The sequence below is a fragment of the Bos indicus genome, chromosome 20 (genome assembly GCF_029378745.1).
Source record: "Bos indicus isolate NIAB-ARS_2022 breed Sahiwal x Tharparkar chromosome 20, NIAB-ARS_B.indTharparkar_mat_pri_1.0, whole genome shotgun sequence".
Taxonomy (NCBI): domain Eukaryota; kingdom Metazoa; phylum Chordata; class Mammalia; order Artiodactyla; family Bovidae; genus Bos; species Bos indicus.
The window spans coordinates 16,932,218-16,959,562 of NC_091779.1; the positions used below are offsets into that span (position 1 = coordinate 16,932,218).

The 27,345-nt window shown below is 34.4% G+C and overlaps 1 protein-coding gene across 4 annotated transcripts in view; it reads right to left on the reverse strand.

The window, feature by feature from the left end:
- Positions 1-27,345, reverse strand: part of KIF2A (kinesin family member 2A) — a 71,609-nt gene that overhangs the window by 20,822 nt on the left and 23,442 nt on the right. For 2 of the 4 annotated variants that reach the window (XM_070774637.1, XM_070774639.1), the window contains exons 2-13: positions 12,338-12,432; positions 11,827-11,946; positions 10,013-10,067; positions 8,789-8,854; positions 8,070-8,170; positions 6,132-6,227; positions 4,290-4,344; positions 3,741-3,903; positions 1,744-1,834; positions 1,583-1,646; positions 643-734; positions 141-283 (exon numbers count right to left, since the gene is read on the reverse strand). In XM_070774637.1, coding sequence (XP_070630738.1) covers positions 141-283; positions 643-734; positions 1,583-1,646; positions 1,744-1,834; positions 3,741-3,903; positions 4,290-4,344; positions 6,132-6,227; positions 8,070-8,170; positions 8,789-8,854; positions 10,013-10,067; positions 11,827-11,946; positions 12,338-12,432 — 1,141 coding nt within the window. Of the gene's footprint in view, positions 1-140; positions 284-642; positions 735-1,582; positions 1,647-1,743; positions 1,835-3,740; positions 3,904-4,289; positions 4,345-6,131; positions 6,228-8,069; positions 8,171-8,731; positions 8,855-10,012; positions 10,068-11,826; positions 11,947-12,337; positions 12,433-27,345 lie in introns of all 4 variants that reach the window. The other 2 variants (XM_070774635.1, XM_070774638.1) reach the window with 1 other exon arrangement.

Below are 27,345 nucleotides of genomic sequence, written 5' to 3' on the forward strand. Positions count from 1 at the left end.
TGGCACACTTTAAAAAGTCTGGATGACCAATGATTTTTACTTCCAAGATACATCAGATAACATCTTGCTTTGCTCTCAAGTTATAATCAAATAATCTAAAATTGATCATCAAATTGTTCCTCTTTATTAAAATGAGTTACCTGCAACTGTTGCCTATGTCAATGAGTTTTAGTACATCTTCAACACATTTGACCTCCCGTTCCTGTAATCCCACCACTTGAACCTGCTGTTTTCCATCTTCAAGCACTCTTAATTTTGTTTTCCTATTTAGCAAGTCAAACACCTAAAAAAAAAAAAAAAAAAAGCTTTTGAAAATAAGAAGTTCTATAAAAATGAGTCATTCAGAGTCTAAAAAATTTTTTCAGAGAATCCTAGTAATAATTGTTATTAGAATAGTAATGATTGATATTGAAGTTAAAGAATTTCAAAGGGAATTAAAAAAAAATCTTATACACAAAACTTTAAAGTAATATTCTAAATACATATAGCAATTATGTGGTGGCAACAACTGTCCAACAATGTGAATGCACTCAATTCTGGTGAACTTCTACACTAAAAAATAGTTAAAATGGTAAATTTTATATGTATTTTTAAACCACAATTTAAAAAGCTTACAAAAATTATTTTAAAATTTCAACTTACCTTACCACTATAAATTTCAAAAAAGGTTGCATACACTTGAAGTTCCAACTTCTTATAGTTTGGCTTCTTTAGCATTAAAAATACATCCCGAGCTGCCAATAATTTCATATGGAGAAAATGTGTTAAGATGCAAAAAAATTGTTTTTAAAAAGAAATTCAAATTTTCTATTTTCAGAGGAATCAGTTTATGCTTACCTAGAATGATAGTATCAATAATAAAAATGAAGACTAAAGTGGATACTAACCTTACAAAAAATAGTAAGTTTGTCTACATTGACAGTTTAGAAGTCACTCTCCTTCATATTCAAGAAAAGAATGCTACTACTTATGGAGATCAGCCCTGGAGGGAATGATGCTGAAGCTGAAACTCCAGTACTCTGGCCACCTCATGCGAAGAGTTGACTCATTGGAAAAGACTCTGATGCTGGGAGGGATTGGGGGCAGGAGGAGAAGGGGATGACAGAGCATGAGATGGCTGGATGGCATCACTGACTCGATGGACGTGAATCTGAGTGAACTCTGGGAGTTGGTGATGGACAGGGAGGCCTGGCGTGCTGCGATTCATGGGGTCGCAGAGTCGGACATGACTGAGCGACTGAATTGAACTGAACTGACTTATCTTTATAAATAGCGTAAGATTACAGGTGGTCACAATAAGGGTACTTTCATAATTACACCAAATGGGAACTTTTCACAAAGCAGCTATTCAACAATACTAAGCTCCAACAATGTGTCAGATTACAACACACACACAATCAAGATTTCTGCCCCCAAAGCAAAGCTCTTTCCAAAGCAGTCCGATAACCTAAAACTGACAAAATACGTATAAGGACAGCATTAATTACCCTTAAAATTCTGCACTGTACTTACAAATCTTTTCCCAAACCACCTGAATAATATTCAAGAAGAATGTTATAAATGATACCCAAAAAGGAGTTACCTGCTAATGCATAAATTCCTTTAGAACAATCTTGATTCTTTCCTGAAAAGTCACCTCCCATTGTCTATATGTTAAAAAGAAGAAAGAGTTTAGGTCTTACAATTAAGGTATAAGAAAAATAAACTCGCTTCCTACCAGGATGTAACTAACAAATTACTTACATGAGTCTTTCCACTTCCAGTCTGCCCATAAGCAAAGCATGTAGCCATTCCCCTCTCAAATATAGTTTCCACTAGTGGTCTAGCTGTAAACCTTAAAAATAAAATGCACCAGTCAGAATGTACCGTTAATATTTAAATTAAATAAGTAATCAAACTAGTATCTAGTGTTATTAATAAACAAATCTTACACCAAGATTTTTAACAAACCAGTAGGCTCAACTCTAAGACCACAATTGAGTCTACTGATTTAAAATTTTAAATGTCCATGTCCTAGAATTGCTTAAAGCTCTTTAACGCATATCTTCAAGCAATAATTCCATAATAAAAAATGGCCACAAAATTAATAACTGCCAGGGGGGGAAAAAAAACCTGATAGTAGCTGAGCTAAAGACACACATATTAATAGAAGACAATAGTAAAGTTTTAAAAAGTAACAACAAAATATGGTAATATCAGCCAGATAAGTAGGACATACATGAAAACCAAAACAAAAAACCCCAACCCAAACTCAAAAATATATCAAAGGTTTCAACAGACACAGAATCAAGACTGGTAATCTCAGAAAAGAAAAGCTAGAGGGGGAAAAAAGTACAAAAACATTATCTTAAGAAGTATAAAAGTGGTAAAATTTTCCTGAATGTGAATAAGCAAATACAAATGATGCTTGTAAGACAATGAATTCTGAACTGATGAATAGTCTTGATTCAGGAAAAGGATGCCCAAATATTATAAATAAGCAAATATAAACAATCCTGGTAAGACAATGAATTCTGAATTGACACTCTTGATTCAGGAAAAGGATGCCCAGTATTATGTATTGGTATAATCACTGCTGGAGTCAAGATTAAAAAGGTAAGGAGGGACAAAAAAATACTTCACTGAGCAGTGCTCTAAAAAGCGTGATACAAAACAAATGGGTTTTTTACACAGGCTTCAAAAGAACATATGTGAACACTTTATACAGCTCTACTGATTTTTCAAAGGCACAACTGGAGAAAGTACAGAACAAAAGAAGCAGAAAAAAGTTTGAATCAAACAGAATTAGAAATGAGTCTGAAGAGTGATAGGACAAAAAAAAGCCTAATTCCTCAACCCACGGAAGTTAAGGATAAAAGAAAGGGGACAGAATTAATATTGGTAAAATTAAGCATAAATACAGGGTGAAACAAAATGTTTACTAAATCTAGCACATACACAGAAACACACATTTATAATGATTTCTTGAAAATGATTATAAAAGTCAGACAGATATATTTTTGAGACAGTAGTGGAGGAGACAAGGGAGTGAGGGAGAAGGAGAGGACTCAGTTTTCAGAAAGGTAAAAAATATACAATTTATCATTATAATTCCCTTTTTAAACAAATTCTTCACAATACCTCTATCTAGCATTCACGTACTCTTTAATTTTGCCCTCTTCTTTAGAGCTGAACTCCCAGTTTACTGGCTTAAGACCAGAGGAGTTGATCTTAACAGGATCTCATTTATCATAACTTGTTAGCATTCTCACTAATTAATTTTGTTTTCCAGTCAAATTTATAAAATAAAAGGGCAATGAAGCATAGCATTCAAGTAACTGCCAAGAGCATTTAATATAGACTGAAATAACAATGCTGCTAAAATTGACCTGTTAAATAATGAGAAGTAAATGTTTACAAACTATGTATGAAAATCTAAATTCGGATAAAATGTGGGACACCAATGCATAATACACGTAAGTTTGAAATGTTTGTAGGTTAAATATGCAAACATAAGAATTTGATGTACTAAAACTATTCCAAAGTTTAAATATGATAAACTAGGCAAATGCACGTAGATTTCAGAACTTTTTTCCTTAAGTGGTCAATAAAGATTTAGACAAATAAGTGTCTGATGTATAACAGTTATGGATATTGCACCTCTGGAGAGATATGCCAAGATCAATGTAAGTTTCAGGGTGGTGCTGAACACCCTGAACACAGAACAAGAACAAATTATGATTTACAACAAATTTACCTACCTGTAAACCATTTCATTAGGAGCTGAGTCATCAAAGGCATAATCAAAACGAAATGTTTGGTTTTCTAGGTACCTTGTTAAATCTACTTTTTGTTTTGGTTCATGTACCATCACAACATCTTTACTAGGGATTGTGATTACATCAAGATCTTTCATTTGAGTTTCTAAAAGAATAAATAAAAAAATCAACGGCCAGTAATTTCCACATCATTTGAGTTACTGAACAAAAATTATTTTAGGTAGTAAGAATTTAGATAAAAGTAGTATAACCCTGTAAATATAAATATCCCATAAATATGCCATTCAAATAGACTATTTCAACAACAAAGTTTTAAAAAAAAAACCCAAGATTTCCATAAAGCCAGGAAAGGCAAAGAGTCTTACAGCAATAACACATCAAGAGCCCTAACCACAGAAGTCTGCCTAATGTTTATATACAAATGAAATGATTTACGTTTAACTCTTCCAAATCAATTTGATTTCTGCTACAATCAAAATAAACCGCAAACAGGACAAAAATTGACCTTTGATTGGAGCTCAACAAACATACCTTTTTTATTGAGTGGTCGTTTTCTTACACAAACACATATCCTGTGTTCATCAATCTAGAAATAAAATAAGTTTTCTAGTTATTATTGGTGAATTATAAAACACTGAAAAGTTCATTATGCAATATTTCTAAGGTTTTAGAAATTTATACACAGCAAAAATACGATATGTAATTCACAAGTTTTAAGAGTCATCAGACAAAATTATTTTAAAAATTCAAAGTATAATGGAAACTTGCTGATTTTGTCATTTGGTAAACCTCTAGGAAATAACTTTGCAGACGACACGACTACTCTTAACTGCAACAGGTTCACATTAAGAAGCCACCTTATTTATGTCAAGATGGGCTGTATACAACAAAAGTAAAATTTCCTATCAGACTGAATTGGAGGGAAAGTTGTTGGCAAAGATAACTAGCTGTAGACAAGAAACAGGATTATCAGAAGATCATTAGGCAAAATAATTTGAACAATTTCATAATGTGCCAATTAATTAGACATATTTATTCATAAAACTTATGTTCCCAATATCTGTCTTGTAATGATATTTAATATAAAGTAGAAATTTGCAAAGTATGGCCTAAAAGCCTAACCCAAGTCACTACTGAAGTTTTACTGAAACAGCCATACCCATTCATTTATGTATTGTCTATGGCTGCTTTTCATACTACAAAGTCAGAAGTGAGAAGCTGTAACACAGAAAATATGGTTCACAAAGCCAAAAATATCAGGCCCTTTTCAGAAAAAGTTCTGCAAACACTACTGTAAAATCTGAGCTCAGATATAAGTTAAACAAATGGAGGGGCAACAAGAACTAAAATACACGAGATCAGATGTTATGAACTACTATTAAATCATATATAATACATCTGCCTGACATAAACATTTATTTTGTATACCCAATACATTCCATGTATGCTAGGTCAGATGTATTATTTTTCACAAATACAAATTACACAAGTATTCCCTGTCTAGTAAATTCTCATTCTTTAATAGGAAAGGAATGCATAATAAGACATTTTTTAAGCACTAGAGTTTTGGTTTACAGCATTCCTCAATAATCATTACTGTTAAAAGCCAAAATGACATTTATTTAAAAATAAAAAATTAATTAGAAGTTGGAAATGATGATGGGATCTACAGCCCAAGCCAAGAGGAAATCAACTTGGAATTGAGATGAAAGTATAAGTGATGGTTGCTTAGCAAAGCCCTTGGTAGGGCAGAGCAACAGTCAAGGATGTCAGAAGACACAATCTGCTTTCTGACCATCATTTATCTCACTTCCAAGTTATTTCCTCTTGGCTTGGGCTGTCGATCCCACCATCATTCCCACTTACTACTGATTAACTTTTTATTTAAACTTGAGCAAACTTCGGGATATAGTGGAGGACAGGACAAGGAAGCCAGGTGTGCTGCAGTCCACGGGGTCGCAAAGAGTCAGACACGATTTAGTGACTGAACAACCACCACCAAGGACTTAAAGGCTTTGCTGTGAAACGGGTATCTCTGTGAGAAGCCTGTCTAACATATCAATTATGGGAATTATGGGTAAATGTGGGTAGTTTCTTTCTCTTTTTTTGGCTGCACTGAGTGGCTTGTGGAATCTTAGTTTTCTGACCAGGGCTTGAACCCAGGCCCTCAGCTTGGAGTCCTAACCACTGCATCACCAGGGAATTCTCAATGGTTTCTTGATTTTCTTCTTAAAATATGGAGAAGGAACACTCATAAAAAGAGGAAAAAGTTACAGAGCTAAATCTAAATACAATATTAATTTAGGGGGTATCAAACATATTTTTATTCACAGCATAAAAAGTTCCAGGGCAATCATTTACAAAGAATCTTACAGGATCTGCTGTTGTTAACGGTCTATAATCCAAACTGCCTCTAAAGTCTCTGATCATACACATAATTTCATAATTTGGGTTTGTAGCATCAACATCCTGTAAGAAGACAGAGAATTCATCATTTATTATAATTACAATAAAGTAGCATTTGTTGCATTTATACATGGTTTGAAAATTAAAATTAAAGTAATAAATTGTGTCACTAATAATACCCAAGCCCAAACTCAAACCAGAGATGTGATATAGTTTCAGAGTTCAAGATCAGTAATTGCCCAGAAATTACTTTTATTTTAAAAACAAAATTCTGTTAGTCTACGTGCAATCTGTTAACTCCAAGCCAAATATTGCTTATTAAACCCACCCTTGTCTTATTTCGAATGTTATACACATACCTTAATTGTCCTAGAAAATTGAGCAAGAGAAACAGTACTCATTCTAAACATCAAAAAAGAACTCTAGAAACGCAGAAATTCTTAGAAAAATGCATTTAATCAGATTCTTATTTCCAATTCTTAATTTAATGTTTCAAGAAAATAGAACTATGGATTCACTTATGTTCATTTCCTATTTTTACTGAGTCTCTAAAAAAAAAACTAAGGCATGGTATAAAACAGTTCCAAATCAACAGGATATAGGATTTAAAGGAACTGGAAGCCAAGACAATTTTTTAAATCTTTAAAATTCAAAGTATTGAATGGTAACAGCAATTTACTTTTTTGCTTCAAAACTGAGAAAATTCAGATTAAGACACAAATAGCAATAGCTAACAACCTTTCCTAGCCAGGCCAGGAGTATAAATTATTAAATATTTTATGTCAGTTTTCCCCCCCATGTATTTTATTGCAGATTTGCTTTGAGTACGACTCAATTTCAAAACTGTTAATGTAACATACTTTCCATTAACGTTTTGATAAATAACACCAACTATATCAATTGAAAAGTAGAATATAGAGATCACAGATAAAAATATCATGAAGTACCCACAGGAGACACCAGGTGGCATCTGTGCTAAGAATCAGATGATATCAGCATCATTTATTTCAAAACCCAACTGGTCATTCTCAGGTCACTTTCAGATATAAGCTGATTTATTCAGGTTGAATATTATATTGATTCCACAACATCTTTATGATTAAGGGCACTTGAACATACTCCTAATAAGGAAACAATCCTGATATCTCATTACAGGAAACAAGTTCTGAGAATTGTAATAGTTACAATATAAGCACAATGGAGGAATTATTTGTACAACAGTAAAAAATGTGAAGACCTGTAGAGAGATAAAAGACCAGTCTTCTACGTAATTTTCCATTGTTGGTAAAATTCTGCTAACTATCTAAAGGAAACGTGAGAAGGGGGGCATGACAGAGCTACACTCTCAACATCTAGCATAAATCAACATACAACAAATTTCCACTCTCTCATTATGATATGTTCATTTATTAACCATGGAAAAACAACAGTAACATTTATAGTATAACCATACACTTTAACTGGTACTTTCAGAATGCAATTTTAGTCCTTTTAAAAAACCTGCTGCTGCTGGCACCCCACTCCAGTACTCTTGCCTGGAAAATCCCATGGACGGGGGAGCCTGGTGGGCTGTTGCCGTCTATGGGGTCGCACAGAGTCAGACACGACTAAAATCCTATTATTCTTGATGTTATAAATCTATTAGAATTCTGCAGCACAATGGCTTACTATTCAAAATGGAAAAAGCCTCAGGACTAAGACATACCAACTAAACGAAAAATTTATGTAGTAAAAAAAAATCTGTTAATAACTTATTTTCTCAAGAGTTTATATTATTCCTCAATGCCAATCTAAGGAACTATATTGAAATCTTTAAAGGAGTTATTTTTTCATAAGCCAATCACCTTCACTGACACAGTAAAATCTTTGGTTGGTGCATAAACAAAATATGTTTTCGTTACAAACCTGGGCTCTTTTTTCTCTAAGTTCTTGCTGTTGCAGTCTCCTTTTTTCTCGTTTTTCTTGCAACTTCTCTACCTCTTTCACACAATTCGATTTTCTACGTGCTAGAAGAAAAAGATGAGCTGTAGAAGTATAGTTTTCTTTTTAGAGTACCGTACTTATACAGAAAAATTTTATGTATCAATGTGATTTTACCACATACACCCAAAAAAAGGTACACAGGGACAAAACATGCCCATGACAAATATGTGAACTTACTTATGAGCTGCTTTAACACAAATTGGAACAGGACAAAATACGAGTAAGAGTCATGAAAAGTGACTCTAACATACTGCTACATATCATCTCTTGGTTTAGAATCAAAGATCTCTGAACTGATAAGGATAAAGGAGCATATTTCTTCTGTAACATCTGTCAAGATCATCTGGCCAGAATTTTAAATTTAAAGCAACTGAAACATTGTTATAGTTTTATATTTATAAATTTTTTTCTTCCAAAATATACATTAAAAAACCCAATTAACAGACTCACAACAACAACAATTTTCCACAATGGTAAAAATAAAACCTGCAATTAAGCTTGCAATTTGGGGACTTATAAAGTTGACCAAGAGAAGTTACATGTATGACTAAAACGACTGAATCCTTGGTACATGATTTACATACAAGGGGGTCCAAATTCCTTTTTTGCAGCTTGAACTGGAGATATATCTGAAACACTACCATTCTGCTGTGCAGAGGAAGACTGTTCAGGAAGCTGACTAGGCCGTGCGCGTGCAGAACCAACCACTGAAAGGGAAACACAAGTTTTAAATATATGTAATGATCAATTCTGTTCAATACACTGACAAGCTGAGAGGTTTTCAAAGTAACATGTACAGACTTAGGTTTTACCAATGTAATTGTAGCTACAAAACTCAATCTGAATAATTTATATAAAAACCAAAGCCAAACTTGATTTTAAATAATCATTAAAAAAAAAAGTGGGCAAAATACAGATTTTATAGCACTCTCATTTCGAAAAACTCAAACAATTCAGACATATAGAAAGTGGCGGATTCATGTTGATATATGGCAAAACCAATACAATATTGTAAAGTTAAAAAATAAAATAAAAAAATATATAAACTAGAAAGTAACAATGTAAAAGTATTTCAACTCTCTTTGTATTTTAAATCCCACTCTGCTCTTCAAATACGCAAATCTTCAACAGAGAATTTCCCACTGTGGATGTTACAAAAGTGGAAAAAACAATACTGAGTTAAATACAAACATTACATTTTACAAAGAAATGTAAATTTTCACAAGACTCAAAGAACAGTGCTGAGAGTGCGGGGCTTTCCCTCTACCTTGAACATCTCCCCTAATACCTACAGCTGTCCTGCGTCATTGTCTGTACATACAAGGAAACATCACTATTAGAAAGGACCATTCTGAAGAGCAGAAAAGAATTAACTGCGCTTTACATCACTCAGCTGAAAACATATGAGAGTCTTGAAATTAACTACAATTTATACCTATTCAATTTGTCTTCAGTTACCCATGATACTTTTTAAAAGTCTGTTAGCCAGAAAATTATGTAAAAATATCAATGATAAATTTATTGTTAAATAAGTAAATGTTAAATAAATTGTTAAATAAATAAATGTTAAATCAATTGACTACTTCCCCATTCCTTTCTTTCTCATAATACTCTTTTCAAATCTGAAAAATGATTGAGTAAATAAGATGGATCAAAACTGCACATAACATGGAGTTTCACATTTATCATATACCTTTACAAATCATTTTTTAGATATCACTGACATTATTGTCTTGGGAAATTAGGAAGATTCAATTTTAAAAATTAGCCATGTAAAGTTTAAATAAATAACACCACCAGGGGTAATGTTTACCTTTGATTTACCTTAGCAGGGCCATAGGCAAAATTAATACATAAAATTTTACCTCTATTATCTCTTGGAGGAGGCTCATTCTTAATAGAAGCCACAGTCCGTCGATTCTATAAAAGAGAAAACATTCATTTTACTTTCTCTCTTTATTCCTCATATATACATCTATCATAATCAGCTTCCTTTAATTAAACAAAAATAGACATACAATAATACAAAACTAAATGGAAAAAAGGGAAAAAATAAATGGAGAAAAACTAAAATTATCTTATAATAAATTACCTGTAATGCCATCAATATTCAAGTTTATTTAAATACCCTGCCACTGTCCCAAAACAGGCAGAAATTAAAATGAGCCAGGTACTGTTCTAAGGGCTTCATATGTATTAATTCATTTCATCTTCACAACAACCCTATGAGGTCACTATTATTGTTATTCTGGATTCTCAGATGAGGAAACTGAAGTAAAAACAGATTAAATAATTTCATTAAAGTGTGTGTTTTTTAATCATCATGCTACCCTGCCAAAATTTCATCTTTGGATGTCAGGGGTAAGTAACAAAACAGAATTTTTAGGCAATGTACAGCTCATTGTTAAACTGAAACATCAAAATACTATGAAATACACTGTTGGTTTTCACGAAAAGGTTTCATTACACTTGCAAGGTTTTGGTCCTATTATTTATTTACCAAGACTTGACTTTATTCACCTAAAAAAAAGAAACCAAATAATGCCATGAGTTTCAATGCTAACTGCTCATCAAATCAGATGGCTACTATTAAAAGAATATTGATGCTAGAGCCACTCTTTAGATAAAATAAAACTGAATCTCTAGGAGTGGGGTTAGGAATAAGTGTATTCCGAAAAATTTCCAGGTGATTCTAATATACAGCAAAGGTTGCTAAGGACATATCAAGAAAGATAAACTATGAAGATCCTTCAAGGCTGTGAAGCCAAATATGAAAAACAGTCCATTTACAAGGGAGTAATTCTAAGGGGGATCTCTAAGCAGTGATTCTCAATATGCTGAAATTATATGAATTGAAAATGTCTTATGTTCATAAAAGCAGAATATTGTTGATATCAGAATTTTGCTGATATTGTTGAGTTTCTATCATATTATATGTGGGTGCCTATGAATGTCTTCCATGCAAGACAGTGAGCTCCTACGGGGCTAAAATCTTATTAATCTTTGTAGAAGATAAAATCAACAATGTAGTAAAAATTTTTGAACACAAAGAATTGCAGATTTAACAACTGTCAGGGACTATCTGGTTTTTAAAAAGTTGTATTTTGATACAAAGTTTTAACATTGAGACATTTCAATAGAGAAGAGGAATTACTTTAAAATAATTTTAAAATCACATACATTTTTAACTGTTAGGAGGGGCATAGCATGGCTTTAAAATTTACCTTCACAGATAATACAGAAATAGTTAAACTGTCATCTCATTTTTAAAAATAAATCTAAACAGCAGAATTACTATCTGAAAAGACTACTAAAATGGAAATTTATTATGAAAAATAAATTAATCTTTTCTTTATCAAAGTCATATGTATTCACTCAACAAATACTAACAAGCAAAGATTTTGACCACTGTCTTCTAATAAACTACTAGTCTTAGGAAAAATCCTAACCAGTCATGAAATTTCTAGGATCTAGAATTGTGAATTAGATAATTTTTCAATCCTTTAAAGTATGTGTGTGTATATATACATGCAGATGGCAGAAAGAATTAAGGTTTTTCTAAAAGCAAACAAATACATACTCTTCACAGTCCCATTTCAAACAAGAATACACACACACACACACACACACACACACACACACACACACACACACCCTGCTCTGAATTTGTATCACTAACCTTTACAATTTTGTTTACTTTGGCTGAGGATGTTGGAGGTGGGGGTGTCTCTGGACTGGGCTCAATATCTTCATCTGGTACAAGGTCAGGGTTAAGTGAAAAAATGCTCTCCAGGTCAATCTGTTTTTAAAAAAGCATATATTTTCGGTGAATTTAGACAATCTTTCATTTTCAAATAAATTTACACATAAAGGATAAATGTTAAACAATTTCAGTCTAATGAATAATATTACCTTAAAAATTAAATTACCTAGAATTACAACCAACATATATTTATTTAAAAGAATCTCTCTTAAGGTAGTACTTTGTGGTCTGATTATATGTCTAATTACATGAGATATACAGGAGGTATCTACCTTTCTTTGAGTGAAATTTTTTAATCACTTTGAAAGTTTTTCAAAGAATGATAGCAGATACATGCACTATATTAAACTATACAGTTTTCTGTTTTGTTTCATATTCAGAATCTTGATTTTAAGACTAGAAATAAAATTTAACCTAGTGATCATACCTCTTTGCCTTTTGTATCTCCATTTTCTATCCACTCAACAGTTACACTTTCGTTATCTTCATTTAAAGATGTTACCATTGCTTGATGTATTCGGCCTAAGTGGGAATAAAATATACACTTTTAAAATGCTACAAATTATGGTATCCCTAAACACTGTCAGAAATAATTTTATAATTTACAAGTTTAAAAGACTATGATACGAGGGATTTGCACAGATTCTTGGGATTGGGGAATGAACTTTGTCTATGGAACCATAAATGAATTTGCCACTTGTCAAGACCAAGAACTCAAGAAACTGGATTAGACTGAAAGTTTTATTTTCAGCATATGTGATAAATGGTTACATGTGGCATGGAATGCCTGAAATTTTATACTGTTAAAACAGTTTGAATCCTTAAAGTGTCCTTATTGTAAGCCAACAATGATCCTGAAGAACACATAACAAAAATTCATGAAGCAATTTTTAATACTATATAGATACAAAATACTTTTAACTTAAATTTCACTATCATTCCCTATACAATTGATCAAATTGTTTAGAAATTATTAGGAAAATGGATCTGAGTCCAAAAAGTTCAGTTATTTTATACATGGGCTCATATAAAAATTAAGTGATGAATACATATAATCTTGTTATAATTTCAAATACTGAAGATTTAGGTATATACTGTCAGCAATATATTGGTGCTTTTTAAAAAACTAAAATATATACTGGAATCTTTCCGCGACAGCATTATGGATCAACGTTAATTTTAACAACTTCATAAGCATTCTATAAAAGGAATACATCATAATTTATTCTTTTACTAAGAAGAATTTAAACTGTTTGCAATTGTTTGCCACTAAAACATGTTGCACTGAGTATAAGTACATAGTATGAATGTTTTCATTCTAGATTTCTAAATTCTAGATTTCTAAATTTCTAGAAGCAGACTGGGTTAAGGAAACTGAAATTTTGATAGTTATTTGAAAATTGGTCTCTATTTATATTCCCACCAATGATGGGGCCTATTCTTCTATATCCTCATCAACACTGAGCATTATCAATTTAAAATATTTTTACCAATATGATAGGTTAGACCTTTAAGCTACTACTTTGTGAGCACATATACATCAAAGATTGGCTCATTTAAAATCTACACTGGTTCATTTAACATTACAAACATACCTATAAAGTAGAGCTTTCTTTCTTTAAAATGAAGATACTGAGATTCACAGTCACACAGCTATTAGTTGGCACATATTTGAACCTCAGTCACATGCAAAAGCACTTGCTATTATCACTATGTTTCTCTACTCTCCTAAGATTAAGCTGACGAGGAAGATGCCTGTGTGGCTTAAATTCCAAGTACCTCTGGAAACACTTATAAACTGTAGCACAGATCCTCAATGCTCACTGTGTACCCAGAAACTCCTAGTTTTTTTTTTCTTTTTAATTAAAATGATGTTGGCCTGAGTTTTACCCCAGATAGTATCATTTCTTACCAATTCCACTGCAATCACCTTGGTATAAGTCACCAAGGCCTTAATCTTGGATTATGGCAATTCTCTCCCAACTACTCTCTCCTCTACTGCCTATTCTTTATAGAACAGTCTAAACATTCCTGGTAAAAACCAAGTCAGATTATTCCTTTGCTGAAGACCTTCCAGTGGCTCCCATCTCACACAGAGTAAAAGCCAAAGTGCTTTCAATGGCATTTAATGTCCTGAAACAAAGACCTACATGATCTGACCCCTCCCCACCTCTGTGACCTCATTCATCCCTGACTACCGTAATCTCCAGTTTTACTGACTGATCTCTGTCTCACACAGTTATTTTCCCTCCCCTCAAAAAGTTCTATAATGGGTCAAGGACTAAAATATGAAGACAAAAGTAAAAGCAACTGAGTAAATAGTGGTGTCATTTATTCAGATTAAGTGGACAGTAGGGAAGCAAGTCTTGGGAGTGGAAGGAAATGATGAACTGGAAAATACTGAGAGGATTCAAGGGAGAGGCTTTTTAGGGAAATTAGATAACACTCACTGAAATTTGATTTGGACAGAAATTAGGTAAATAACCAGTACAAATAGTATATGTCAGTTGGGTCCTCTGGGAAGCAGATGTTGAGATAGTTATGAGAACAAAAGGTTTACTGTAAAAGATAAAAGGAGAAGGAAACAGGACTGGTCATGGAAAACTTTCAGACTGTGATGCATTATCTGCAACCTGTAAAAGAAAGGGGACATAAAGCAGGATTGAGCAAAGAAAGTCTCAGATCATGAGGCAGATCTGAGAGTCTTGGCCAACCCTTCAGGGAGCTCCAGAGCAAAGACTGACCATTAAAGGAGTCCCACAGAGGGCCAAAATGGAAATGCTCTAGTACTCACGCCATGCCCAGTCACTAGCTGGAGGATTCCCAGGAAACGTAAAGGCCTCAGCTCAAAAGCCAAGGAGGCTTAAAGATATTAATAGCTGAGGCTATCAGTAAATATTCTCCCTGAAGCGGAAGAAGTTCCCCTAAGAGGAGCTACCAAGGCTTGCATCAGGCCCCAAATTTATCATCATCTCTGAATTTATCACCATCTCTGTAGGAGCCTGAGACCCAGCAGCCACTCTTCCCCGACTCATCACCTTTAGCAGCCTCCAACCATAATTCCACTAGTAGGGCCAAGAAGATTATTGCTATAAAGGTTATCATAACACATTGATAACAATTTCCTCAATAGGAAAGGACCCCAAAGAAGATGTATCTGAGCACTGAACTACCATAAAGAATAGCACCCAGCAGGAAACGGAGAGGCTGTGCTTGAGGTTGTTGAAGAGCAGTACAGATAGGGATCTCCATGCAACTCCCAACAGAATTATCACATTAATGAGACTAGGGAAAAGCATGTGAATGCTTCAAAAGGCAAGACCAACATCACCATTCTTTTTGGGGGTGTGGCAGTGGGTCTTGGCTGCTACACAGGCTTCTCTCTAGCTGTGGTGAGGAAGCTACTCTAGCTATGGTGGCTTCTCTTGTTGTAGAGGATGGGCTCTAGGCATGCAGGCTCCAGAGTTGCAGCTCCTGGGCTTAGTAGCCCCTTGGCATGTGGAATCTTCTCTCAGCTCAGTTGTGTCAGACACTTTATGACCAAATGGACTGCAGCATGCCAGGCTTCCCTGACCATCACCAACTCCTGGAGTTTACTCAAATTCATTCATGTCCATTGAGTCGGTGATGCCATCCAACCATCTCATCCTCTGTCATCCCCTTCTCCCGCCTTCAATTTTTCCCAGCATCAGGGTCATTTCTAGTGAGTCAGTTCTTCCCATCAGGTGGCCGAAGTACTGGAGTTTCAGCGTCACCATCAGTCCTTCCAATGAATATTCAGGACATTTCCTTTAGAGTGGACTGGTTTGATCTCCTTGCAGTCCAAGGGACTCTCAAGAGTCTTCTCCAACACCACAGTTCAAAAGCATCAATTCTTCAGCGCTCAGCTTCTTTATAGTCCAACTCTCACATCCATACATGACTACTGGAGAAACCATAGCTCTGACTAGACAGACTTTTGTTAGCAAAGTAATGTCTCTGCTTTTTAATAACTTTTCTTCCAAGTAGCAAGCGTCTTTTAATTTCATGGCTGCAGTCACCATCTGCAGTGATTTTAGAGCCCAAGAAAATAAAGTCTCTCATTGTTTCTACCGTTTCCCCATCTATTTGCCATGAAGTGATGGGACCAGATGCCATGATCTTAGTTTTCTGAATGTTGAGCTTTAAGCCAACTTTTTCACTCCCTTTTTCACTTTCATCAAGAGGCTCTTTAGTTCCTCTTCACTTTCTGCCATAAGGGTGGTGTCATCTGCATATCTGAGGTTACTGATATTTCTCCTGGCAATCTTGATTCCAGCTTGTGCTTCATCCAGTCCAGCATTTCACATGATGTACTCTGCATAGAAGTTAAATAAGTATGGTGACAATATACAGCCTTGACGTACTCCTTTCCCTATTTGGAACCAGCCTGTTGTTCCTTGTCCACTTCTCACTGTTGCTTCTTGTCCTGAATACAGATTTCTCAGGAGGAAGGTCAGGTGGTCTGGTATTCCCATCTCTTGAAGAATTTTCCACAGTTTGTTGTGATCCACACAGTCAAAGGCTTTGACGTAGTCAATAAAGCAGATGTTTCTGTGGAACTCTCTTGCTTTTTCGATGATCCAACAGATATTGGCAATTTCATCTCTGGTTCCCCTGCCTTTTCTAAATCCAGCTTGAAAATCTTGAAGTTCTCAGTTCCTGTACTGTTGAAGCCTAGCTTGGAGAATTTTGAGCATTACTTTACTAGCGTGTCAGATGAGTGCAATTGGGTGGTAGTTTGAACATTCTTTGGCATTGCCTTTCTTTGGGATTGGAATGAAAACAGACCTTTTCCAGTCCTGTGGCCAACTGCTGAGTTTTCCAAATTTGCTGGCATGCTGAGTGCAGTACTTTAACAGCATTATCTTTTAAGATTTGAAAAAGCTCAGCTGGAATTCCATCACCTCCACTAGCTTTGCTTGTTGTGATACTTTCTAAGGCCCACTTGACTTCACATTCCAGGATGTCTGGTTCTAGGTGAGTGATCACACCATTGTGCTTATCTGGGTCGTGAGGATTTTTTTGTATAGTTCTTCTGTATAATCTTGCCACCTCTTCTTAATATTTCTACTTCTGTTAGGTCCATGCCATTTCTGTCCTTTATTGTGCCCATCTGCATGAAATGTTCCTTGGTATCTCTAATTTTCTTGAAGAGACCTCTAGTCTCTCCCATTCTATTGTTTTCCTCTATTTCTTTGCATTGATCACTTAGGAAGGCATTCTTATCCCTCCTTGCTATTCTTTGGAACTCTGCATTCAGATGGGTATATCTTTCCTTTTCTCCTTTGCCTTTAGCTTCTCTTCTTTTCTCAGCTATTTGTAAGGCCTCCTTAGACAACCATTTTGCCTTTTTGCATTTCTTTTTTGGGGGGATGGTTTTGATCATGGCCTCCTATACAATGTTACGAACCTCCAACCACAGTTCTTCAGGCACTCTATCTATCTATCAGATTTAATCCCTCAATCTGTTATTTCCACTGTATAATCATAAGGGATTTGATTTAGGTAATAACTGAATGGTCTAGTGGTTTTCTCTACTTTCTTCAATTTAAGTCTGAATTTTGCAATGAGAAATACCTTTTCTAGAACCTGTGACAATCTTCCCATGTGGCCCTCCATGTGACCATCCCATTTCTCTGGTTTGAAAATATTCCTATACTCTATCCCAAATTGTCATTTGACTCTGATTCCCCATCGACTTGTAACTTTTAAGCTCTATCACACTCACATCTACACTTTAACACACTTTAACACATAATAGAGCAAACACCTGTGTATAAGCCAGGTTAAGAATCAATACCTTTGAAACCTCATATCCCCCTACTCCACCCCCCACCCCAGTGAAACTCCTCCTTCCTTCCCCCTCCATCTGAAGTAACCAAAACTCTGATATCTGAGATAATTATACTGTGGCTTTTCTTTATAGTTTTTTCACTTATAAATGTAACACCCACAACAACCTAAAGTTGGCCTATTTTTAAACTGTACATAAATGGACACTACTTTTAAAACTTCTTTTGCATAACATTTTTTCCCCAAGATTCACTTATGTCACTGTTGACTCATTTCAGTTCACTTCAGTCGCTCAGTCGTGTCTGACTCTTTGCAACCCCATGAAGAGCAGCACACCAAGCCTCCCTTTATGTCCACTCATTTTCACTATATATGAATATGCCAAAATTTATTCTGTTGATGGACATCTATTTTTATGGTTCTACTGTTAGGACTGGTGCTGAAGGCATTCCTACATAGGTATACCGATACAAATATACAAGTATTCTGAACATACAATGAGAAGAAATACAGAGTAAAAACATCTATAGCTTTACCAGTTAGTGTTATGATGTTTCTTACAGTGGCTGTACCTGTAAAGATTTGTAACCCCACTAGCAATTACTTCATAGTCAAATTAATACTTAAAATATTTGTCAGATTTAATATATCACACTGTGGTTCTAATTTCTCTAACTTAATGAGGTTATGCCTATTTTGAGTTCATTGGGCATTCAGGCCTTTCATGTGTTTTTAAAAAATTTTTTTAACTACTTCTCTACAGAAATTCGCTACGTATTTCCTTGGTAATAATCTTCTGTTACATGGGTAACACTTCCTCCAAAGTTGTGGCTTATCTTTTCACTTTTTTTTAATGTGTCTTTTGATGAACTAGATGAGTTTTAATTTCAATGTAGTCATATATATATATATATTTCTCAATTATGGGGTTTTATGTCAAAAAATTCTTCCTGAGACTCAGGTCATTAAGAAAGTTTCTTATATTTTCTTCTGATGTTTTACAGGACTCACATGGAATTCTTTTCAATACTCTGTAATGATCAATATGGGAAAAGAATCTAAAGAGAATATATATATATATATATATATATATATATATATATATATAACAGATACACTTTGCAACAGAGCAGAAACAAATGCAACATTGTAAATTAACTACACTCTAATAAAAATGTTTTTAAAAATGAAATTTTACAAAGCTTTTTATATTCAAGGCTATAATCCACTGTTATTTTGATCTCTGTGTATGGTAACACAATTTCCAGTTTTCCCCCATGAAAAACAAATTTCTCCAGTGCTATTTCCTGAAAAGCCCTTCCTTCTACTTATCTGCAAAACTATCCATCAAATTCCAGCATTCACACAAGTCTATTTCTTTACTCCTGGATCAAAACTACTTTGTCTTATTACTTTTATAGCTTTGCAATGAATCTTGCTATCTGGTAAAGTAAGAGCTTATTTTACCAGATATTCTTAAAGTTTCTTTGGGTCTTCTTAAGACTTTTGCAGATCTGTATACATTTTAGAATCAGCTTGTCAAGTTCCAAAAATAAAAAAAATTAGCAAAAAAAAAAAACCAAAAACCACCTGTTAAGATTCTGATTAGAATTGCACTGAATATTTTGTTTTAGACTTTTACATCATTTATCAAGCTTAATACTGACCAGAAGTTTTTCCTTCTCATACCAACCTTATTCTGGAATACTTCATATAAAACAATAATTATTTGAAACTTGAGTGTTTGGTGGATACTGGTTAAAGTCACTTTGGTTTAGGGTTTTATTTGTGAGAAGATTCAATTTCCTTAATATAAGATTGCTATAGTTTTCTATGATTGTTTTTGATAATTATATTTTTAAGGTTCCACATTTGGGGCACACAGTTGTTCATAATTATGTTGAATGCCTGTGGTATCTGTAATAATAATCACTTTTTATTCCTATTTTTTCAACTTTTTTCCTTGATAAATCATCTAAGATTTGTCAATTTTGTCTTTCCCAAGAATAACACTTGTTTGCTGAGCCCCTTTATTATATGTTATTAAATACTTAATTATTGTTTTTAGTCCTTATTTTTTATTTTCAACTTACTTTGGGTATTTTTTCTTAAATTCTTAAGGTGGATGCTTAGTTCAATCATCTTTATCTTTTTTTTCTTTATAAGCAAATAAAGCTAAACATTTCTCTCCAAGGGCAGCTTTAGCAGCATCTTAAAATTTTTCATAGGTAGTATTTTTGTTATTGTTCAAACTCTTTTCTAATTTTCTTTATGATTCTTTGACTCTCAGTAATCCTGCTGTGAGATTCATCACCAATCAGAACAGACAAAGCCACAAGTAATCGGTCTGATTTACCCAGTGCATGGTGGCTGAGGAGTGCCCTTGTATTTCTACCTTAATTAGACTGGATTGCCTCCCTTGGAGGAAAATTTCCTTTAAAACTAGCTCTGGGGAGCAAATCACCAGGAATTTTTTTTTTTTAATCAGCATCTTTAAAGAGGAGTCATAAGTCTTTTTCTTCAAACAGTGAACCTGACTCTGATTCTTTTTTTTGGTCCCCCATCATCCTTCAGAATCAAACTTTAGCTACCTACCCTTGCCTGAAATCCCCCAGTCAGAGGATCCTGGCAGGCTGTATATAGTCCATGGGGTCACAAGAGCTGGAGACAACTTAGCGACTAAACCACCACCACCAGCACCACCTGCTCAACCTCACTCATCCCTTAGTATTTCTGATCCATGGTGATACCTTGTTCTTGAGCTCAGCTATGTCTTTTTAAAGGTCTTCTCATATCTGGGGTATACGGATGCCAGTACATGAATTTTATTCTACTATTTTGACCAGAAGTGTCAATCCATCTTTAAGTCATATTTCATATTCACAGAAAATGAAAGTTAGATTTGAAAGCTATTAAGTTCACACTAATATTAAAATCAATACTATTATGTAAATCAATAATTCTTACAGTTTCAAAACACTACTTTTTAAAACTTAATAATCTAGAGACGGATTTTAAAGTTTTCAGCATTATTTCAACCTACTTATAAAAATAAATTACAGTGTAGAAAATGTCATCTGTTGAGAGAGAAGTAAAAAAATAGTTGCAAAGTTCTGACAAAAACAGGGAAATCCTGCAAATGTCTTTCCAATCATTTTCCCATGAAAACACCTCTTGGTTTTTAATACCCAAACTTCAAAAATTATTTCTCAATGTAAGATATTTTGGCCAGTGTTTAAATAGGAGTAGGTTTATATCTGTACATGCCAAAACTCAATCTGCATTTTAAACAAGAATGTGCAAAGAAATGTTCTTGAGTTACATTCCAAATATAACTGATAGATGGTCAGAATCACAATAAAAAAGCACACCAAGTATCAAAGTGATACAAAACATGGGCGTGATACCCAGTGTCAGCTACTTTCTGACATGGTGTGCTTGTCCTAAATGTATTTCCACAGCCTTTTATATTTATTTACTCCACTCCAGTACTCTTGCGTGGAAAATCCCATGGATGGAGCAGCCTGGAAGGCTGCAGTCCATGGGGTCACTGAGGGTTGGACAAGACTGAGCGACTTCACTTTCACTTTCATGCATTGAAGAAAGAAATGGCAACTTACTCCAGTGTTCTTGCCTGGAGAATCCCAGGGACGGGGGAGCCTGGTGGGCTGCTGCCTACGGGGTCGCACAGAGTCGGACACGACTGAAGCGACTTAGCAGCAGCAGCAGTCCTTGTTTGGCCCAGTGCTGAATGAGGTCCCAAACATTTAAGAAAATGTTGAAAGGAAACAGTGAGGACAGGGAAACAGCAATTATAATAGAAGAAAAGATTTTACTGTATATGTAATGGATTTGGGTCGCAAAGAGTCGGACACGACTGAGCAACTGAACTGAAAGAATGGATTTGGTACCCTTATTTATTGTTTGTTAAACGTAACAGCAGAGAAGGCAATGGCACCCCACTCCAGCACTCTTGCCTGGAAAATCCCAAGGACGGAGGAGCCTGGTGGGCTGCAGTCCATGGGGTCGCTAGAGTCAGACACAACTGAGCGACTTCACTTTCACTTTTCACTTTCATGCACTGGAGAAGGAAATGGCAACCCACTCCAGTGTTCTTGCCTGGAGAATTCCAGGGACGGGGAGGCCTGGTGGGCTGCTGTCTATGGGGTGGCACAGAGTCGGACACGACTGAAGCAACTTAGGAGCAGCAGCAGCAGCAAACATAACAGTATCTTATATGCAGGTGGATTTATAATGTCAGTTACTTTTTTTTTTTTAATGACATTACGTGGCAAACAGAATCTTAGTTTCTGCAATCAGGGATAGAACCCGCGTCCCCTGCATTGGAAGTGCAGACTTAACCACTGGGCCACGAGCAAGTCCTAGTCTGAGTTGATGATTAACACTGCAATTTTTTCCTATTTATAATAAAAGCAGATAGATTTCCAGGCAGCATTTTCTACACAAAATATCTGACTTTTAGAAACAGATTACTGACCTCAGTGGGAGATGAATGCATGGTTTAAAAAGAGATCTTCTTGGTTTTTACTATTGAGAACTAACAGAGTTTTAAATATAATTAAATCACATAAGAACTATCATAACTATAAGAAGGAAAAAATAGTCCATATTTTTATTTTTAACCTAAAAAATGACAATGTCATATGGTTAAACCTAAGAGAAATGTAAATTTCACCCCAAATATAGATGTCAGAATAATTTACAAAAGTATTATTTACTAAGTCAAGTAATGTAAATAGAGAAAAATTTTGAATTTGTAATTTTTATTTCAAAGTTTTATGTTTAGTTCATTTTAAGAAATATCTTTACATCATTTTAAGCCTCAACTTTCTGTCATGGAGAAATAAAAAGGGAAAAGTTCAGCTCTCAATTTTTAAAAATCTGTTAGTAAATATGAAGACAAATGATTTTTTAAAAAAGAAAAAACCTGCAAAGGAACAGAAGAACAAACACCTGAATTCAAGCCACCTTTGCCCCAGTGATGAAAAAATAACAAACATATGAATTCTACATTTCAGGATTTTCTAATCTTTAAAATTAAGATGGTTACTTAAGGTTGCTATTGGTATTATTTAATTTGCCATAAAACCTCATATATTTATTTGTCAAAAACAAGTTTTACATGTTGACAATTGCCTTTTGGTCGTTGAAAACAGGATCCTATTATATGTAGTTCACAGCTGAATTCACAGCAGCTGTGAGGCTAAGAAATGCCAGCAACCAATTAGGCTGGCATAAACCTTGTCTAGCATATAAAGTATAATTTGGTTGCAAATGCAGAAGGCAAGAGCTAAAATAAAACATCCAAGAATACTAATAAAATATCATTACAAGTATGTAAATGTATGAATATTTAAAATGCTAACAAATATACATATATTATTAAAAGGATACAGTGGTAGAATGTAAGGAAAATTATGAAAAAGCGACAATTCAAACCCATGCTTTAAAAAAAAAAGTTGCAGCTGTTTTTGACATACCTAGGATTACAAACTCCATGCTTTTTTTCCCTATTTCTAATTACCCTAATCACAGAGTTTGATTACATGAGTATACATGCAACAAGTCTTTCAAGTAAACATCATTTTTATCAGTCCATCTTGAGCTGTTTATGTGAAATTTTCTTTTCATATTTCTAAAGTAGTAAGATGCAAATAAACATTTCAAAACTGAAACATGAAAGAATAACACAACTAAAATGATTAGTAGAAATAAAACTTGCATGGTAATGGTTTACAATGGCAACTGACAAACCCTTAAAAGTTAATATCTATTTTTGTTTAAAGTTTGATAAATTTAAAAACATGACAAAAATCAATGCTTTATAAATATCATTAGTTAAAAATATTTTAAAAACATCTTACACAAATTTTGGATAAACTAGTAGTCACTGATCATTCATGTGAAAATGAAAGGAAAACAAATCTAGCTTATATGCTAATAATTTTAAATAAATAGTGCTCCAGTATATCTATTCTTGGTAAAACATCTAGTAACCTCCTCAGTTTTCAATAGAACACCACTGCATAATTTGAAAGGCTCTTCTTTTTACACTGACTTTTCAAAAAATGGTAATAGAAACTATCTACTCTCTGCAAGCAGGGACTAAAGTATAAATATCCATACCAGGAAAATCAAAAAATTAAATATTGCTCTGAATCATAAAATCACACATTCATAACAAGTGCTGGGCATAATATTGTTTCCAGACGATGAGTAAAATGCATATGCTTACTCAATTCAAAGTAGTTGGTAAATAAATATTTGAAAGAAGCACTTTCTTCCAAGTCAGTTCCTAACAGAAGAGAATCCTGATAAATTTTCTTATAACACATTAAATCCAAAACATTCGAAGCCTCGTATCATGTGATTAAAATCTGTCTTAAACAGGTTTCTTATTATTTCTAAATTTTGTACAAAATATTGATTCCAGTACAATAAATCACCTGTATGTTCAGCTAAAAGAACCAGTGCCAGCGTAGAATGCAAATCTGAGTGCATCTTTTCAAGTAGAATCATAGCAAAACATGTCATGTTAATTAACTTTTGTTATCTAAGGAGATTTGTTTTAAAGCTGTTTTTTAAAACATACAATTCCTTTCTTCAACTTATTAAAAAGATGCTCTTTCAGGAACATAATGATATTTCAATGGGAAAAAACTGGGAAAAACTGAGATTTCCAAAGTGCTGCTTTAAAATAGAAAGACTAGATTTGACAAAAGGATGTTACTATGAGCACTATTTAGAAAAATGTTAAATGCAAATATCCATACATTATTTTTTATCTTGCCAGCTACTGCAAAGCTATTGATAAATTATTTATATTCTCTCCAACAGTAGATGTCAATCTGTTCCTAGATGCCACCAACCAATAAATGAGGACAGAAAAAAAAATCTGGTGATTTTTCAGGGATCATTATAGCAGATCCAGTAGAAGTCAAACTCCCAAACTCTGATATCTAGGTTTCCTAAGCTAATCTAAGCAGCGATGAAAAGAATCCTTAATGAGGACTATGCAAGCATCACACCTTCTTCAGCAGCTTTGGGGGAACAAGGAGCCATTAGAGAAAGGCACAAATAAAGCCTCAGCTGACACTGCGACAGAGCTGCTGCTGTTCAGTGAATCCCTGGGGAATGTGACTTTGCCAAACATAGGGACCTTTTTGTTGTGGTTTATCACATTTAAGATGTTACTGTTTATAACTAAATTCAAAAGTTCTAGCATTTCCTTTCTTAGACTTTAAACACAAAGCTGGAATTCTGACACAATTTTAAACGCAAAATTGTGTTTACCCAACAAAATTTGTGTTACCCAAAGCTGTAGCTTTGAAAAGTGGGAATGGTACAGCTAAGAATTTTCATACAGAAAATAACAACCTAAAAATGGGACAAACCTCATTTAATTGTAAACAAACTACAAAATTTGCACTTCTTACCTCATCTGTCCATTGTTTTTGAAAAGGCATGTGAAAATTCAACACTGCTCAGTTTCTCTGGGCTGATAGGGAACTTCAAATCTTGTTGGATTTTTAAGGAAATGCTTGAAACACACTGCACACTAACAATTTGGGTAAAATGATCATTTAGAAGAGCCCACCGTGCAGATTTTTAGGAAATTTCCATCCATTTTTATCCACAAGGATAATAATAAAAATGTCACAAAGGGGCCATGACTCCATTAAATAGTATTAAATCACTGCAGTTTTCTAACATTATGTATGCTGCATATTTGGGGTTGGGGGAAGAGAGGGTTAAAAAAGTGTCCAAAACCATTAATAAAGAAAACATAAAAACTGAATTTCTAAAATCACAATAAGTTACCTGATTATGATGCTAACTGAACTAGTGAAAATTTAAACAAACAAACCTTGGAAAACTGCATTAAATAAAGGCTTGGAGTATATTAACTAATGTTGAATAACTAAATGAATCTCAACACATTTTAATTAAAGGTCATTCGCATAGGTGACAATATCCAAAATACATCCTTCTTCATTTGTTTATAACAATAAAAGATTTGTGAAGTTTTAAAAGTAGCGGTGTTAAAACAACATGTTGCTGATAGTTCAAAATTTTTCAGGATATGTGCTCCCGAAGCAAGCACTAATCCAAAGCTATGAAGAACTACTTTCATAGATATCTGCTGCATATATTGAGCAATGCTACCTAATTGCTCCCTGGCTTAAATTCCGATTTACTCAAAAGGGAATTCCATGCCAATATAGCTGCATTAGTCTGTGAACTTTTTGTATCTACATAGACATATCATCTTCTCTCATGCTTAACTACATTCTAACAAGAGCTAGGGATATTCTTGGATGCTTTTCAACAGTTTTCAAAAGCAGTAACCCAGGCAATGTAGATTTGTACATGTATTTATTAACAGATTTAAACATAACTAAGGAAGCTGCTGAAAACATTATAAAATGTTTGACCATCTCTATAGTTTTTCACCTATACTCCTAACTTTCATTAGGGAATTTAAGGTGATGAGTCACCTGAATTCAGGTGATGGAGTGCAGTAAGTGCTTTGCAGATGTGATAATGTGAACACCAAGCGGACTCAAGCAGACTGCTAACTTTACAATCTTAAAAAAAACAAAACACACACACAAAAAACACCTGTCACCCTGCCAAAAACCCCAAAACAAAAATACCACCAAACCTCTCACGGATAAAAAGAGGCTAAACAATCTGAATATTCCACTAGGAGGCAAATCTTACGTGATTCTTATAACACTTAGAAGAGAAAACTTGCTACTGGCTCTAGAAACAGCAATACACGCCAACACTAGAAGAGAATGTGGGAAATACCTATCCAAGACAAATAATGGTATCTAACTTAAACATTAAAAACGGCTACAGATGTAATAGAAAGCTTAATTGAAAATGCCAAGCCTTTATTAAATTACTCATCACTGAAAATGAACCAGTTTAATTTTAAAACAGTCACATTCTTAACCACTATACAAAAAAGTGTTCTTTGGTGCAACACTGTCTTGCTGTGGTTTTAAACAGTGGTCCAGACTCAGAATGTCACCCATAGATCCTCTGCTATGGACTGAATTGTGTTCCCCATGCCCCACCTTCAAATTCACACGTTGAAGTTCTAAATCCCAATGAGATGGTATTTGGAGATGGTGTCTTTGGAAGGTAATGAGGGTTAGATGAGGTCCGAGGGCAGGGTCCTGATGTTAGGAGGATGTGTGGTTTTGCAAAGGGTTAAGGGGAGATGTTCCCTCACCACCATATGAGGACACAGTGAAAAGACCGCCACCTGCAAGACAGGAAGAAGACCCTAACCAGGAATCCAATCGGCCAGCACCTTAATCTTGGTTGGATTTTCCAGCTTCAAGGAGTGTGAGAAATAAATAACTTGTTTAGGCCCCCCACTCTATGGTATTTTGTTATAGCAGCCCATGCAGACTAATATATCCTCTTTCAAATGGTAAAAGACATAATCAGGCAGTACGAATGCAAACATAAATAAGGCCCATTCTCTGCTCTGTGCCAAAATCTCAATCTCTAGTTGCAATGTCACTACTTCCTCCAGAAATCTGTCATCACCATCTCTGCTCCACTCTACCTATGGAAGCCTAT